The sequence below is a fragment of the Oryzias latipes genome, chromosome 22, assembly GCF_002234675.1.
Source record: "Oryzias latipes chromosome 22, ASM223467v1".
Lineage (NCBI taxonomy): Eukaryota > Metazoa > Chordata > Actinopteri > Beloniformes > Adrianichthyidae > Oryzias > Oryzias latipes.
In genome coordinates, this window is record NC_019880.2 from 23,584,421 (window position 1) to 23,599,243 (window position 14,823).

The 14,823-nt window shown below is 42.6% G+C and overlaps 1 protein-coding gene across 2 annotated transcripts; it reads right to left on the bottom strand.

Annotated features, from left to right (window-relative positions):
• Window positions 1-6,434: 6,434 nt before the first annotated feature.
• On the bottom strand, window positions 6,435-12,324 carry wdr89 (WD repeat domain 89). 2 transcript variants are annotated; one of them, XM_020713812.2, is made up of 3 exons: window positions 11,403-12,324; window positions 11,185-11,298; window positions 6,435-8,290 (listed from the first exon to the last, which is right to left on the bottom strand). In XM_020713812.2, coding segments are annotated over exons 2-3 (1,152 nt in total). In that variant the 5' UTR covers window positions 11,187-11,298; window positions 11,403-12,324; the 3' UTR covers window positions 6,435-7,140. The 2 variants fall into 2 exon arrangements, with proteins under 2 accessions (XP_020569471.1, XP_020569472.1); XM_020713813.2 differs by lacking the exons at window positions 11,185-11,298; window positions 11,403-12,324 and adding an exon at window positions 10,972-11,178.
• Between the last annotated feature and the right edge of the window lie 2,499 nt (window positions 12,325-14,823).

The following is a 14,823-nucleotide window of genomic DNA, read 5'->3' on the forward strand; positions in this document are numbered from 1 at the left end:
ATTACATGTAATTTACAATCAAAAGATATTATTAAAAATAAAAATTGGATTTCTCAATCTATGTATTTATCTGATGTGACTGATAATGATATTTTGACTACAGTATACAAACTAAAAAACAAGACCTCAAAGGACAGTGACGGGATTGACATGAAATTAATAAAAATGACCATAGATTGTGTTGTAAAACCACTACATCATATCTTTAATCTTTCACTTAGATTAGGAATTTTTCCTGAGAAGATGAAAATAGCTAAAGTTATTCCTTTTTTTAAAAATGGAGACAGACATACTTTTAATAATTACAGACCAGTTTCATTACTTTCACAATTTTCTAAAGTTTTAGAAAAGTTGTTCGTTAACAAACTAGACAGCTTTATTGAAAAAAATAAATTGTTAAGTGAGAATCAGTTTGGGTTTCGTTATAATAGGTCTACAGACTTGGCTATAATGAAAATAGTTGAAGAAATTTCAACAGCAATTGACAAAAAGAAATACACAATAGGAGTTTTCATGGATTTAAAAAAGGCTTTTGACACCATAGATCATTCTATCTTGATTTCTAAATTATATGCATATGGGGTTAGAGGAATCGCCCTGAACTGGCTTACCAGTTATTTAAAAAACCGACAACAATATGTGCAGTTTGGAGGTAAGAAGTCTGATCTCATGAATATTATTTGTGGACTCCCACAAGGCTCAATTGTAGGACCTAAACTTTTTATTTTATATATAAATGATATTTGTGATATTTCTAAGTTGTTACAGTTTGTTTTATTTGCTGATGATACTAACTTTTTTTGTTCTGGGGATAATCTGAAAACCTTAGCTAAAAGTATTGAAATGGAAATGATAAAACTCAAAATGTGGTTTGACTACAATAAACTATCTTTGAATCTAACTAAAACAAAGTTTATGGTATTTGGTAATAAAAACAGAACAGAAGTGACTTTGTCCATTGACAACATAAAAATAGAACAGGTGTCTGAATTTAAATTTTTAGGGGTTATGTTGGACGACAAATTAACATGGAAATCTCATATATTTTATGTAAAAAATAAAGTAGCCAAGAGCCTTTTTGTTCTGAACAAATCTAAATATGTTTTACCATGTCATGTTATGCACATGTTATATTGCTCTTTGGTTTTACCTTATTTTACGTATTGTATTGAAGTGTGGGGAAATACATATGAAACAAATATAAGGCCCTTAATTCTGCTACAGAAGAGAGCTATTCGAATTATTCACAAAGCTAATTTTAGAGATCACACAAATGAACTTTTTATTAAGTCAGGCTTATTAAAACTCAAAAATCTAATTGAATTGCAGACCTTATTAGTTATGTTTAGAGCCAGAAACAGAGATTTACCAGAAGACCTTCAAAAGCTTTTTATTTTTACCACAGGAGATGAAAATCATAGGAGAAAATTTGATTTCAAACAACAGATTGCTCGAACAACATTAAAGCAAAAGTGTTTGTCTATAGCAGGGGTAAAAATGTGGAATTCCCAGGAGAATCAGTTAAAAAGTTGTCAAAGTATTATTCAATTTAAACGGATGTATAAAGCTAAACAAATTAGTTTGTACAAACTTGACTGTTGAATGGAATTTTTGGAATGTATGTAATAAATGAATGGAATGTATTTACTGTGTAGTGGAATTGTACATTGTGAAATCTGAGCACAGGTGATGGTGTGAGAAATGTAAATGTAATGTTTAAAAGGGAGCAGATAATTATAAGAATTGTGTTCTTCAATTCTGCTCCTTTCCAATCATGAAAATGTTTAATATGTAAGAGAAATATGTAAACATTTGAACATCAATTTTCATGAAAGGAACAAATAAATAAATGAAATGAAATGAAATGAAAAAAGGTGGAAAGATTTCATGTAATCCATTGACACCAGTGAAGATCACAAATCATTGAAGAAAAAAGGTTCAGCGCACTGTCTAGTGGGTCTAGATGACCCAACTCCCAGTGTTAAAGTGCCTAGGATAGCACAAGGGTTAGAAATTGATTCCATGTTTGCTCTTCTTCAGCCCTGAGGGGATGAAGACGGGATAGTTCGAAAATGTTCATTTTCACATTTTCGATTCTAGAGCTGAAATCTAGTGGGAGTGTTGACCATCTTTCTATGTCTTTTTTATCTTTTCTTGTACTTCTGAATAATTTTTAATGTTTATATTTTCAAAGTCTTGTGTTATTTCTACACCTACGTATTTAATACTTTTCACATTCCAATTGAATTTAAAGTTGTTTCTAATGTATTCAGAGGGAACATGGTTGAATGTTAGAGTCTGAGTTTTTAAAATATTTATTTTATATCCCGATAAATTTTCAAATGTTCCCAACAGCTTCATAAAGTGTGGAATTGATGATTCTGGTTGTTCAAGGTACGCCATTAAGTCCTCAGCAAACAATCCTATTTTATGTTCAACGCCATTCATTGAGACTCCTTTAATTTCAAGTTTTTCACGAATTGCCTGTGCCAGAGGCTCGATAAAGAGAGCAAATAGAGTTGTGGAGAGTCCACAACCCTGCCTTGTTGATCTTTCCAATTTAAATGTTCCTGTAAAATTCCCATTTATTTTAATTCTAGCTGTTGGTTGTGAATATATTGTTTTTATTATTTCTCCCGATTTGTTATTAAATCCCATTTTTTCTAAGACTAAGAATAAAAATTTCCAATTAACGCAGTCAAAAGCTTTTTCAGCATCAATACTTTAGAGAACTGTACTTTTATGTTCTCTTTGGGCTCTTTCAGTTATATGCAAGGTTCTCCTAATGTTATTGTGTGTCTGCCGCCTCCACTTACAGTTTTGGTGTCTCTACAGTCGCCATTACCATCCCGAGGTCTTGACTGCTATCCGGGACAGGCTGGTGGAGGAGTTCATGGGGGTGCACACTGCAGAAGATTGGAAGTCCATCACCAAGGAGTTCTTTGAGCAGTGGAACTTACCAAACTGCTGTGAAGCTGTGGACGGGAAGCATGTCGTCATGAAGGTGCCCCTCAATTCAGGATCCCAGTTGTATTTTGTACAACTACAAGAGTCTTTTCTCCATTGTTCTCTTGGCAGTTGTGGACGCCCTCTGGTGATTCAGGATAGTTGATGTTGGGGACTATGGCAAAACGATTGACGGCTGTACCCTGGCCAACTCCAACTTTGGTCAGGCACTCCACTGTGGCACACTCAATCTGCCACCTGACTGCCTCATCCCAGGATCAGAGCAGCGAGGACCCCTGCCCCATGTCTTTGTGGCAGATGAGGCTTTTCCTATGCGGAGGAACATGGTGCACCCGTTCCCTGGCCGCGTCCCCACCCCGGGAAGGCGCATCATTCAACCACCGCCTCTGCCAGGCACGGCTGATGGTGGAGGACGACTTTGGCCTTTTGTTTGCTCAGTGGTGGCTGTTTTAGCGCCTGGTTGATGTCCGGCCTGTAGCCACTGCGTGGGATTGGAAGGCCTCCAGCCAACAACGTCTCCAGAGAGGCATTCATCTTAACGGAAACCTTCATTGCCCACTTCCCTCTGGAGGGACCTGGCAGCCCATAGAGTAGTCATTTCCTCCTAGGACTCACCCAAAAAGGCTTATTTAAAAGTCGCTACAAAACATTCAGAGCTTGATTCCCTCCTGGACCAGTCAACGGCAGTACCATAAATCGCCACCACATCACCACGCCTGGAAAATATAATCGTTTGGGTAACAGTATCAAATACAGCTGATAAATCCAGCAGGACAAGGATCCATTGGTCTCCTGCATCAGTTGCCCCTGGAGGCGCATTAAAAGCCCCTGTCAATCCTTTTGAAGAGAAATACCTCCAGTATTTTGTTTCTGATCAGAAAAGATGGCAACTGTGTGGAGACGACCCTCTCAAAAATATTTGATTAAAAAAAAGAATGATTGGAGATGGGCCTAAAGTTAGCCAAAACTCAGTAACATGCAGTCAATTGGCTGTAGTCCTCTTCCAACTTGGTGCAAAATGCTGAAGTGGTGCTAATCTAGCGATTTGGTGACAAACCGGTTCGACTCATTCCTAGCGTCCTTGCAATGGTGAATATGGGTTACCATCATGTCAGAGGAGTGTTGGAGTTGTTTGTTTTATCTTTGTTTGAAAAATTAACGCAGGCCTCGTCAGGCATGTCACTGTGTTTGGGTTCACCAGATGAACCAAATCCACACGTCACCGCCAAATCCAAGTTTCTGATTGGTCAAAGTTTGAGCTGGTCCAACATGCATTCACTGGTCGTGCGTTTTGTACGTCACGTCCCAAAACAGTCATAAAAATATGCACAGCTATGCGTTAATGTGAGAGTTTCGAAACGCAGAATCACAAAATGCGCGTTTACGCACGTTTGTGTAGACTTTTCATTGGAAGTGGTCACTTAAATGTGTGTAGCCGAGGTCAGTGTGAACCTAGCATAAGAGAAGTGGAGTGAGTGAGTGTGACATCATCGTCAAAATAGCTTATATCCTGCTCCAACAAAATTGAGTCAATTCAGTCACCATTTCTTTGCGACACGACCATGTTGGAGCCACATAACCCCAGTAACCAGTGATGGGTCCAAGTCAGTCTGAGTCCTTGTTTCTACGGCAACCACTCTCTCCAATTAGGAGTAAACTTGTTGGAAGTCCACACCTCTACCACTTAAAGTGGGACTAAATATGACAATAATAATGACAGTAACAGCTGTTTGTTTCTCTATAGAAGTCTATGGGTTTTTGGCTTCTTTGAATCAGCATTTACTTCCTGTTTGGAACACCAGGGAGGAGGGGTCACTCTTTCAAGTTCTTTCATACAGTCAATGATAGTAGCATCAAATCCAAGCTTGTGACGTAGATTAAAGGAAAAGTCTCAGTTTTAACAGTTATCTTTTCCCTGCCACCACTGTCACCTTCAGAAGTTCTCAGATGACAGTGCCATTGTGGGCTGTGTATCGGGGGGACGAGCAGGAGTACAGGGGGGTCACCTCTGACTTTGTGGGCTGGTGTGAAAACAACCATCTGCTGCTAAACACCAGCAAGACAAAGGAGCTGGTCCTGGACTTCAGGAGGTCCTCACCATCACAGTCACTGGTGAACATCCAGGGTTCAGACATTGAGTTTCTGGACACATTTAAATACCTGGGTGTTCACCTGAACAACAGACTGGACTGGTCCGCCAACACGGATGCTCTGTACAGGAGGGGCCAGAGTCGCCTCCACCTGCTGAGGAGACTGAGGTCTTTTGGTGGATGCAGACAGCTGCTTAGGACCTTTAATGACACTGTGGTGGCCTCAGTGGTCCTTTATGGAGTTGTGTGCTGGGCGGGGGGCAGTGCAGGCAGAGACTTGAAGAGACTTAACAAATTGGTTAAGAAGGTCGTCTCTGTTCTGGGCTGCACACTTTTAGGTGTGTACTTTACCTATTCATTTATTTTTATCTAATTTAACTTGAATACTGCACTGTTAATCCGAAAAACGTTATGACTGGTCACTTACACTACTTGCAGTATGTCTCTTTGCAGTTTTTCGGATGTCTTTTTCCTGTGCTGCCGCTGACAAGAGGAATATCCCAATCATGGGATTAATAAAGTCTACTATTCGATTCTATTCTATTCATATTTATTCGAATATGGGCTCGTGTGAGCTTTAATGTCTTCCGGTTTTCATTCTATTCAAATATTTTTAAAAAAATCAGAATTAGAGATGAATTTTTTGCTCTTTTATTGATTTATTCAACAGATAAAGTACTTTGTGTCTCAAATTGTTTTGCTGTAACTGTAACTCAAACCATACTGAAGAAAGATAGGTGGGGGTAGAGATGTAGAGGTTTTTAAGAAGAGGCTCAAGACCCACCTTGTTAATTTGGCTTTTAGTTGATCTTATCTGCTTATTTATTCTATTAGTTTTAGTATATGCTATTTTATGTATTTAATTTCATTTTATGCATCTTATTCTCAATTTTCTGTTTTTACAATTTTAGTATCTTATCATGATTTCAGCCCCAGTGCTTCTTGTGGGGATCTTTTCCTCCAGGGCTTGCCGGCTTGGTCAGTGGTTGTTGCTGCAGTTGTTGCCCTTGCTGGGGCAGCTGGAGTTTGCCCCTGCAGCCTCACGGCTGTGAAGTGGACCCCTCTGCTGTCCCGGTCTGGGTGGGCGTTGTGGTCATGTTCCAATGGCCGAGCTGGCTCCTGGTATGAAGAGATTCCCAAATACTGTTTCCTCACAGCAAAGCCAAGCCTGAAGTTTCTTTGAGGACTTACTTTTATCAGTATTCATTGTTTGTGGGGTCAAGGGTCATATGTTTTAACGGAGGGGAATGGGGAGGGTGGGCTGGGTTTTTATTGTAATAGTGTGTTTTTTGTTCTAAATGTTTAAGCGCTTCAAGCTGCAAAATGCATGGAAAGCGCTATTTTATAAAGTTTGATTTAATTGTATTAGAAGCAGAATCCCACCGGAAGTTCTGTTTATTATTTCCAAATATACAGAATCCTTTAACGTTCCAAAAAAAAAGCTGTTTAACTGCAGTTTCCATATTCTTCTGCATGCTGGTGTGACCTGAGGGCCCAGAACTGGACTGATGTTGGTGGTTATACTGCTATGATCACAGCAGTGTGTGGAGAAATGTGTCCAAAATGGCAGATCCACATAGAAGAATCAGATTGTTCAGAGTCATGGATCTGTGGACCCCAAACAAACCAGGTTCTGTTGGCTCGGCCTCTGACCGCGCTGCAGTGGAGCAGCTCCAGCATGTTTACCTGCTATGCTGTCAGTTCTTCCTGAAAAGGGGATGAGCTGATGGTGTTCAACTTCCTTGCAAGTAGCTCATATTTGCTGTCATACAGGCTTTTTAAATGTTTGCGCACAAAGTTAGTCTAAAATACCATTAAAAACACATTATGAGTCCCTCCGTTCTCCTGAGCAGAGAGGCTCCTGGTGAGAGACGGACTCCATCCTTTTTTTCTGCATATTGACTTGATCAGTCAATAAGCGGAAAATGAAGCGTTGAGATCAGCTGATGCATCAAAATTCGTTTTCATTTAAAAACAGTGAAAACAAAAGCATTAAAAAATTATTTCGGTGCAGCAGCACACCCATCAGGCGCCTGTCTGTCCCAGCTGCCCGTCAGCTTCGGTCCAGATGACCGTGTTTTGGTCACGTCCCCTTCCTCTCCCTCTGATACCCATACTTCTTATGAGGTCTGGATTTTAATTTTAAAGCTGATTTGCTCTTCATGGATTCCCTTATTCCTGCGGTGACCTGCCTCTCCTCCGGTTTCCATAGCAACAGCTGCGCATCCTCTCCCCCGGTGATCAGAGCGCCCCGCGCTGCATCCCACAGGAAGCACCGGGCCGTGGAGGTGTGGCCGCCTTCAAGGCTTCTCAGCAGATGCAGCCCGCTGCTGTCACACTCCATCAGGTGGAGGTCCCCGCTGCTCATTCCCCCCAACACCAGCAGCTTCTGGTCTTCCTGCAGCCACTGCCCGCCAACCAGGTAGTCCACGCCTCCCCTGTCAGGCAGAGGAGCCAGGCTGCGGGCGTCAGCGGCGCTGAAGAGGGTGAGAGGCTCGTCTGTTTCCAGCTGGCCAAGGTCCCACAGGTGGAGGCCCTCGTCGTGGCTGAGGCACAGCAGCTGGGTGTGTTCAGCTCCGGACCAGCACACCGCCGCCGCCGAGGAGCCGCTGTTACAGGTGGCCAGAAGCGCCTCGTCCTCCGTCCCCTGGCTCAGGTCAAAAACATTAACAAGTCCATCTGTGGAACCAGAGGCTAGTCGGTCTTTATCCTGTGGATGGAAGCACACTTGGGTGATGTCATCACTGTGCGACTCTGAATACACCCCCAGAAGGGCACCGGCTTTCCTGGAATCCCAGAAGACCAGGAAGCTGTCGCCGTCGCTGATCTGCTCCGTGCCGGCACACAGGAGCGTGTCGCTGCAGCTCAGGCCCACACTGCTGTAACAGTGAGCTGCCTCACTTTTGAAAATCTGCACCGCCTTCGAGCCGGGGCGGCGGGTGTCCCACGCCCGGACCGTGCCATCAGCTGAGCCAGAGTACAGGAGCACAGGCGAGGTGTGGGCAAACGTGAGGCCGCACATTGCCCCGCTGTGGTCCTGACACTCCCCCAGGAGGTCCAGAGTGTTCCGGTCATGCAGGCGGATGGAGAAGCTGGAGCAGGACACGGCCAGAGGCCCGCAGGGGTGCAGGGCCAGGTGCAGCAGGTAGGTGGACTGCTCTGGATGACAGCGCTGAGCGATGGTCAGACCTTCCAGTTTCTTCTCCAGCCCGTCCATGGAGGCTCTGTCTGGCCTGAAGAAAGCATTTGGGACGGGCATCAGATCAGAAACTCTGACTTAGTCTGTTCAACATGAACATTTTTCACATCCTTCCGTCCCAACCAAAATAAACTAAGAATTTACAAGAGAATAGGGCTGTCAACGATTAGTCAATGACATCCACTATTAAATTGTTGACGCGTCTTTTTCTTGTTTTGTCGTTTTGGTTTTATGAACCCGCATACAGCCGGTTGTGTTCACATCGGACAAACACCAGACACGCAGTTAGCCAAGACGATTCTTCTCCTTTTGTGTATTTATTGTTTGTGAGCGCTCATCCGCCATCTACAATGGTGGAGGCTCTGAGTGCAAAGTCAAAGCGATGCAAATCCCGCAAATCTTGCTCTAGGCTTTTTGTTTTCACAGCTCTATTCCTATTAATGTTCATCTTAGAGTCATATTAACCCAACCGGACACAAAGCGCGATTATTAACGTCTCAGAGTCCTTCGTGATCATGTGTACAACGGTTGGTTCTTCAGTGTCTTGAAGCGGATGCCCCCCACACGTCACTACCAAATCCAAGTCCCCCATTGGTTGCAGTGCTGCGATTCAGCGTGAAAAAGTTCAAGCGGTTGAGCTGTCTGCATGCGATCAACGAACACCCAATGTGTACGAGGAGCTCGCGACCGGACTTTAACACCTGCATAGCGACGCGCGTTCACAGGCGTTCTGGACGTGGAAGCCCAAAATTCTGGTCTGTGCCATCAACTGTGGACTGGGAGGAGCCAGCGCACACCAGAGATGGCTGCAGCGCTTACACAGAGCATCCTTAACATGTCTCTGAAAGGAATAAGACCTCCGTCAGTGGTTGAAGAGGGTTTCAAGACATGATCGGGGCGCTGTTCCCTGGCAACCACCTAAGTCCCTTTGGCAAACTAAAGGAGAAAATGTTATTGTAGAGTATTTTACTGTTCACTAATACAAATGCAATAAAAATATTCTTGCTTACCATTTCTATGGGATGTTTAGACGGTGAGTTTCCACATTCAAAGTTAGGCTGAAAACAGGCTTATTGCCAGACTGGCTAGTAATCAGAGAATATTTAATTTGTAGCTCCACCTCCACCTACTTCACCTTCTGTAATGAAGTTTGGGGGAATAAATGATTAAAATTTTCATTACATCCATTATACATATTTATCTGTAGAGGCAAGATAGTTTCATAAAGCGGGTCAGGGCGACCCATTCCCTAGATGAATACTACATTATATAAATATTGATTTTCTAAAAACACAGAATTTTTATTATTTTTAGCATCCGCTATAAGTACCATAGTGCATGCAAATTAGTATTAACATGTTTGAATTAAATGGAATAACAATAACAATTAGTTGTTAATAGGCTGCTAGACGTCTGAAGTTGGGGAAAGTATGGTACACTGGGGTTCTGTCCTCTACTCTCATCTACTTCTGTTCTATTCTGGATCAATTATCATTTAGTTCTCCATGCCCCCGTTGGGTGCAGTGCGATTTATGTGTCGTCCCTCTTTCCCACTCCCCTCTGGGGGAGTGACTCCAGTTGGCTCGTCTCTGCTCCTGCTCCTACACTAGGCTGTGGATCCTGCCTCTGGCTCGTCTCGCGCCCCCAGCTGTCCCCCAACTTCATCTGGATGAAGCCCATCTGCTGAACTATTTGAACATGTAGTTGTAGGGTTAGATGAGCTGATTCTTCTCTAGGAGCTCTGGTACATCGCCGGGCCTTCATGTGGACATCCCTGAGGTTTCTTCTTTTTTTTTTTCGGAAATCCATTTTTTAAGGCTTATTTTTCCTTACCCCGAAGGAGGGTCTAAGGGCAAGAGCAACCTCCCTCCCGTGTCCCTTCCCTTTGCTGAGAGCTCTCTGTGTCCATCCCTAAAAACCCAACCTAACATTAGCGGTGCAACAAAAAAGGCAGCAATATCAGAACTATCCAGCCGTACAGGTTGGATCCAGATTCCAGCTCATTTGAGGAAAACAAGGAGGTTCATGGATCTGTTAATCTGACAGTGGAAGCATCAGAATGGAGCGGAGCAGGAAGCTTGTGCCCCCCCCCCAGCGCATTTTCTTTGTAACACATACAATCTTTTTCAAAGGCAGTTTTTCGTCTGCTCCTGATTCACAACATAAAGAAACTGAGCTAAACTTTCTTCATATGTCCTCAATCATCACTATTTTCATCAGAATGAGACTTTACTGCCCTCTTCCTGTTCGGCCTGATGTTTATATTGTTTTGTTTTTTTTATCTTAACAATTTAGTTTATTTACTTTTTTGTTTTTAATCATATTTAAATATATATATATCAGGAATGTTCAAATTGTTGGTTTAAAAACAGAATCTTAGTTTAGCATTTATTTATGGATCCTTTTATTTAATGTTACTTTAAAGTGACACTACAATTCCGCCGTATAGTATTTAGACAGTCCTGCTTTCTTTAGATCAACTTTAATAAACAACAAAACATCGTATGACACAGTAACGTATGTTCTCCATTCCCCATCACCCCCTACGGGACCATTCTCCTCTCATGACCGTCATGATGACGTAAGCGCGTCTCCGCCGTTCTGCTGCCTCTCTGATGTTCCTCTCGTCCTCTGTAGTTCTCTCCTGCCTGTTCTCTTAGACCTAGAACCGCGGATTTCTCCTCCTGGTTCTCCAACAACCATCTATCAACAAACCTGAGTCAGGTAGTTCTCCGAAGGAGCAGCCAAGCACGCCGCAGCGGCAGACCGGAAGAGCCGTGTGTCACCGTGTAAATGGATCGACTTACTTCCGTTCCTTCGTTTATAAGTGACGGGTTTAGGAACGGAACAAGAGTACCGGTCGTCAGAGGACTGTGTTCCGTTACATTTACAATTCAAAATAACACAATGTTGAAACTGAGAATTTACATTTATGATACTTGTTTGGTAAAAATGTTTGTAGTTTTTCCAGTTCTGTCTTGCCAATTAGGTCAGGGGCCAGCAGTCAGAGACTGTTACATCATCTTTGGTCTTCACATTTAGCTGAGGGGGGGGGGGGGGAGAGAATAAAAATGTTAGTTTTGTGTTCAGGTGTGAAATAAAAATCCATCTGTTTTTAGAAGCTGTTGAATCCCTTTTGGGCTCACCAGGTTGCTGGAGCCAACCCGGCTGCTGTTGGGTGAAGGTAAGCAGGTGGCTGGTCTGTTTCAGGGCCACACAACCACACACTCACACGCACACCTGAGAGCAATTTAGAGACATCAATGAACCAGGATTTTAGACTATGGGGGAAAGCTGGAGTGCCTGGAGAAAACCAAGCCCATGTCGATGTGAGATTACACTGTTAACTAATGTCTGGCAACAAGAAATAAAAATGAACTTGAAAATCCTCTATTTAAACTGTAGATGTGTTGACATGGGGATTAAATGGAAAATTTCAATATTGGTTTTAATTAACTTTATCCTCTTCTGCTGCTCACCCTGCAAATATAGGATATAAACAATCTTGCTAAGAAACCCATTAACAGATTTTTCCAACAAAACCAGATTAAATTCAAACTGAAATCAACAACAGAGGAAACCAAAAACGCCTTTAAAAGGAGCTGCAGGTCTCATGACCATCCAGCAGGTGGCAGCAGCAGCATCTACCTGATAATGAAAGACTTAAAACAGAAAGATACCAGTCTGATTCACAGCTGAAGGACAAATGACATTGTAAGCATACTAAACTAGTTTGGAGCAAATGTTTCCAACTCTTTCAATGACTCAAATGTATCCCCACTTCTTTTTGACATGGACAAATATACTGATTAAGGAAGTAAGAACTATTCACAATTATATCTGATAAATCTTCTGATCTTATCAACAAAGTATTTAATCATAAAACTACATTTAGTAATAAAAGTACACATTTCTTTGAGTAAGTTGCTCAAATCAGATGTGATTTAAACTTTATTTTATTCAGTACAAATAAAAAAGCAGTTAAAACCTTTGAGCTTTATGGATAAACCTAGTTTTACTTTTATACTCTTAAAAATGGATGTAAAGTTCATTGTTCCATGTTCCTTCCTGCTTGTCAATTCTGTGTTCTGAATAAAGATTTTTTTTAAATGGCAGATGACATGAATTTCTGTCATGGATTGTTTTTATGTCACCTTCAACCAGCTCTTTAATTCTTTTAGTTGCGTTTGTATTTTTTACACATCTTTATGGTCATCATTTCTGATTACTTTAAGAAAGATTGTGGGTTTTTGTGTTTTACTCTATGATGAATTGTAATTGTCTTGTGTGATTCATCTTTTCATTGAGTGTTATTTTGTAGTTAGTGCAGTCATTTCACATTGAGAAGTCTCCGGTTCAAATCCCATCTGGATCCTTGATGTAGATGGGATGCAGCACAGCTCATCCAAATGAAGGATGCTCAGACAAAAACAGATCCAAACAAATAAAAAGATTTATTAAATTTGTTGTTTACACTTAGTGGTCATTTCATTTAGTTGATTTTTTTTCCCCCTCAAGATACCCGCCTCCTCCTCCTGCAGCTGCGGAGCACCTGAACAGATTAGGAATCCTCTCTGACTGCAGGAGGAACACCCCAGCAGCAGTTTGGAATGATAGTCAGGAATCATCACAGGGAAAAAAAACAAACACTTCTGTTGTGCAAACAGGTTCAAATCCAAAACGTCTGACATCAGCCAACGTCCAGTGGAGGCAGTGATTTCCCAGGAATCTCCACTAAAGTCTGAATGGTTTTCTGCAAAGTGCAAAAAGGCAAAACGCTCAGAGCAAACTCATTTTCACTGAAGGAAGGCGCTTCTTCCTGAAGGATGAAGGCACAGACGGCAAATCAGTGCAGGAACAAGCTGCATCTTCTCTGGAAACCACAAAAAAAAAAATCAGCAGTCCTGCAGGGCATCTGCTCCCTCAGAACCTGTGCACGGGTCGGACTGAAGCCACGTTCTGATTGGTGAAACCAAAACATTGAACATTTCTGTTTCTTACAGTAAACAAAACAAGTCTTCTAAATGCACCATGGAAATAATAGGAGAGATTGTACTTTTGGGAGAATTTTGTATGATGTGGCGAACCAAAGACAGAAATGATGACACGCCCCACAGATAGGTGGGGTTGCTGCTTTTGCCATGAGCCCCATCCTCCTCGCGCCGTCTCCTCGTCTTCATCCTCTTAGTAAAAACATTCACATCGGTTTTCACAGGAAGAAACGACCCGGAGAAGAGTCTTCTGATGAGAAACTGAAGATTTGTGGTTTTCATGGTAATATAAGGGGTGGGGCATTGTGGAAACAGTGCATTTACATCTTAACAGTACCACACACACATGCACGCACACCTGCTTGGCAGGCGCATAGAGACCAAAAAAAAAAAAAAAAATCTCTGCATTCCTCTTGAAGCTGCAAAATAGCGGCACTTGAATGCAGCATTGCTGGAAAACAAGGCACTTCAGGCAACCTGAAGGAGGCGCCCAACTCCTCTGGCATCTGTAAAGACAGACAGGCAGACAGACGAGGTCTTCACTGACATCAGCTGGACTGGGAAAAACCAACTTCATCCTCCTCTGCCTCATAGGAGGTTGTGGGCTTAGTGCAAGTAGAGGAAGAGTGTCAGAAGGTGGCCCCACAGGGAGGAAGCAGGTGAGTCACAGTTTACGTCAGATCTCGGAGCTCCGCTCTAAATTCAAATATCTGGAGGTGAAAATAAGGTTCAAATCTGATGCTGAAACCTGATTGGACGCTCCTGACAGGTCTGGAGGAGGAGCGTGCGGGTTGGAAGGCTGCAGCTTTCCGCCTGTGCTGGTCTGGAAATGTTGGAGTGTTCTTCTGGGCTCTGGCGTTACTAATGAGGGGTTAGGACTACAGCGCCCCCCTCCCTCACACCACTTAGCTAAATATGAGGCAAATCTTTGGTCACAAAGAAAAAGAAGAATTCTTCTGTTTGCATAGTTTGAGTGGTTTCCTGACCCCATATATCCCCCCCAAGTACTGAAGGAGTCACTTCTTGAAATGCTACGGCAGCTTTTCAACTTCATGAAGGCGGAAGTTTATGTGAGAAGGCAAAAGTGAAGCTTTGAGAATGTTCCTCAGCTGATGACGAGGAAGTCTGACTGAGAACGTTTGAAGGAGAACGCCAACATGTCCAGAACACCGCGGAAGCATCGAGCCCACGACATAACCCACAAACGTTTCCAGAACAATGTCGGAAGAAGGACTGAGTGATGGGGCAGCTCTGCATCGTCCATTGGCTGTAAATGACAACTGGACCGAGTGAGTCCTCCCCCCTTACATCCCAAATAGGAAGTACCAGCGGGCTCCAAAAAGCCAAAATCACTCAGTGTCACTCAGACACTCTATTGGTCAGAATAACTGCTCTGATACCTTTTACCATGTTTTTGCTAATCCTAATTTTTACTTTTTTTTGTAGTTCAAGTTATTCAAGCTATAAACTGGCCAATCAGACGCCTTGATAGATAAACGTCGAACAATCTAACTATTTGACAGATTCTCTTCAAAAGGTAGTCGTGTGGCCCGCCAACAAGCTTGCTCCTGATTAA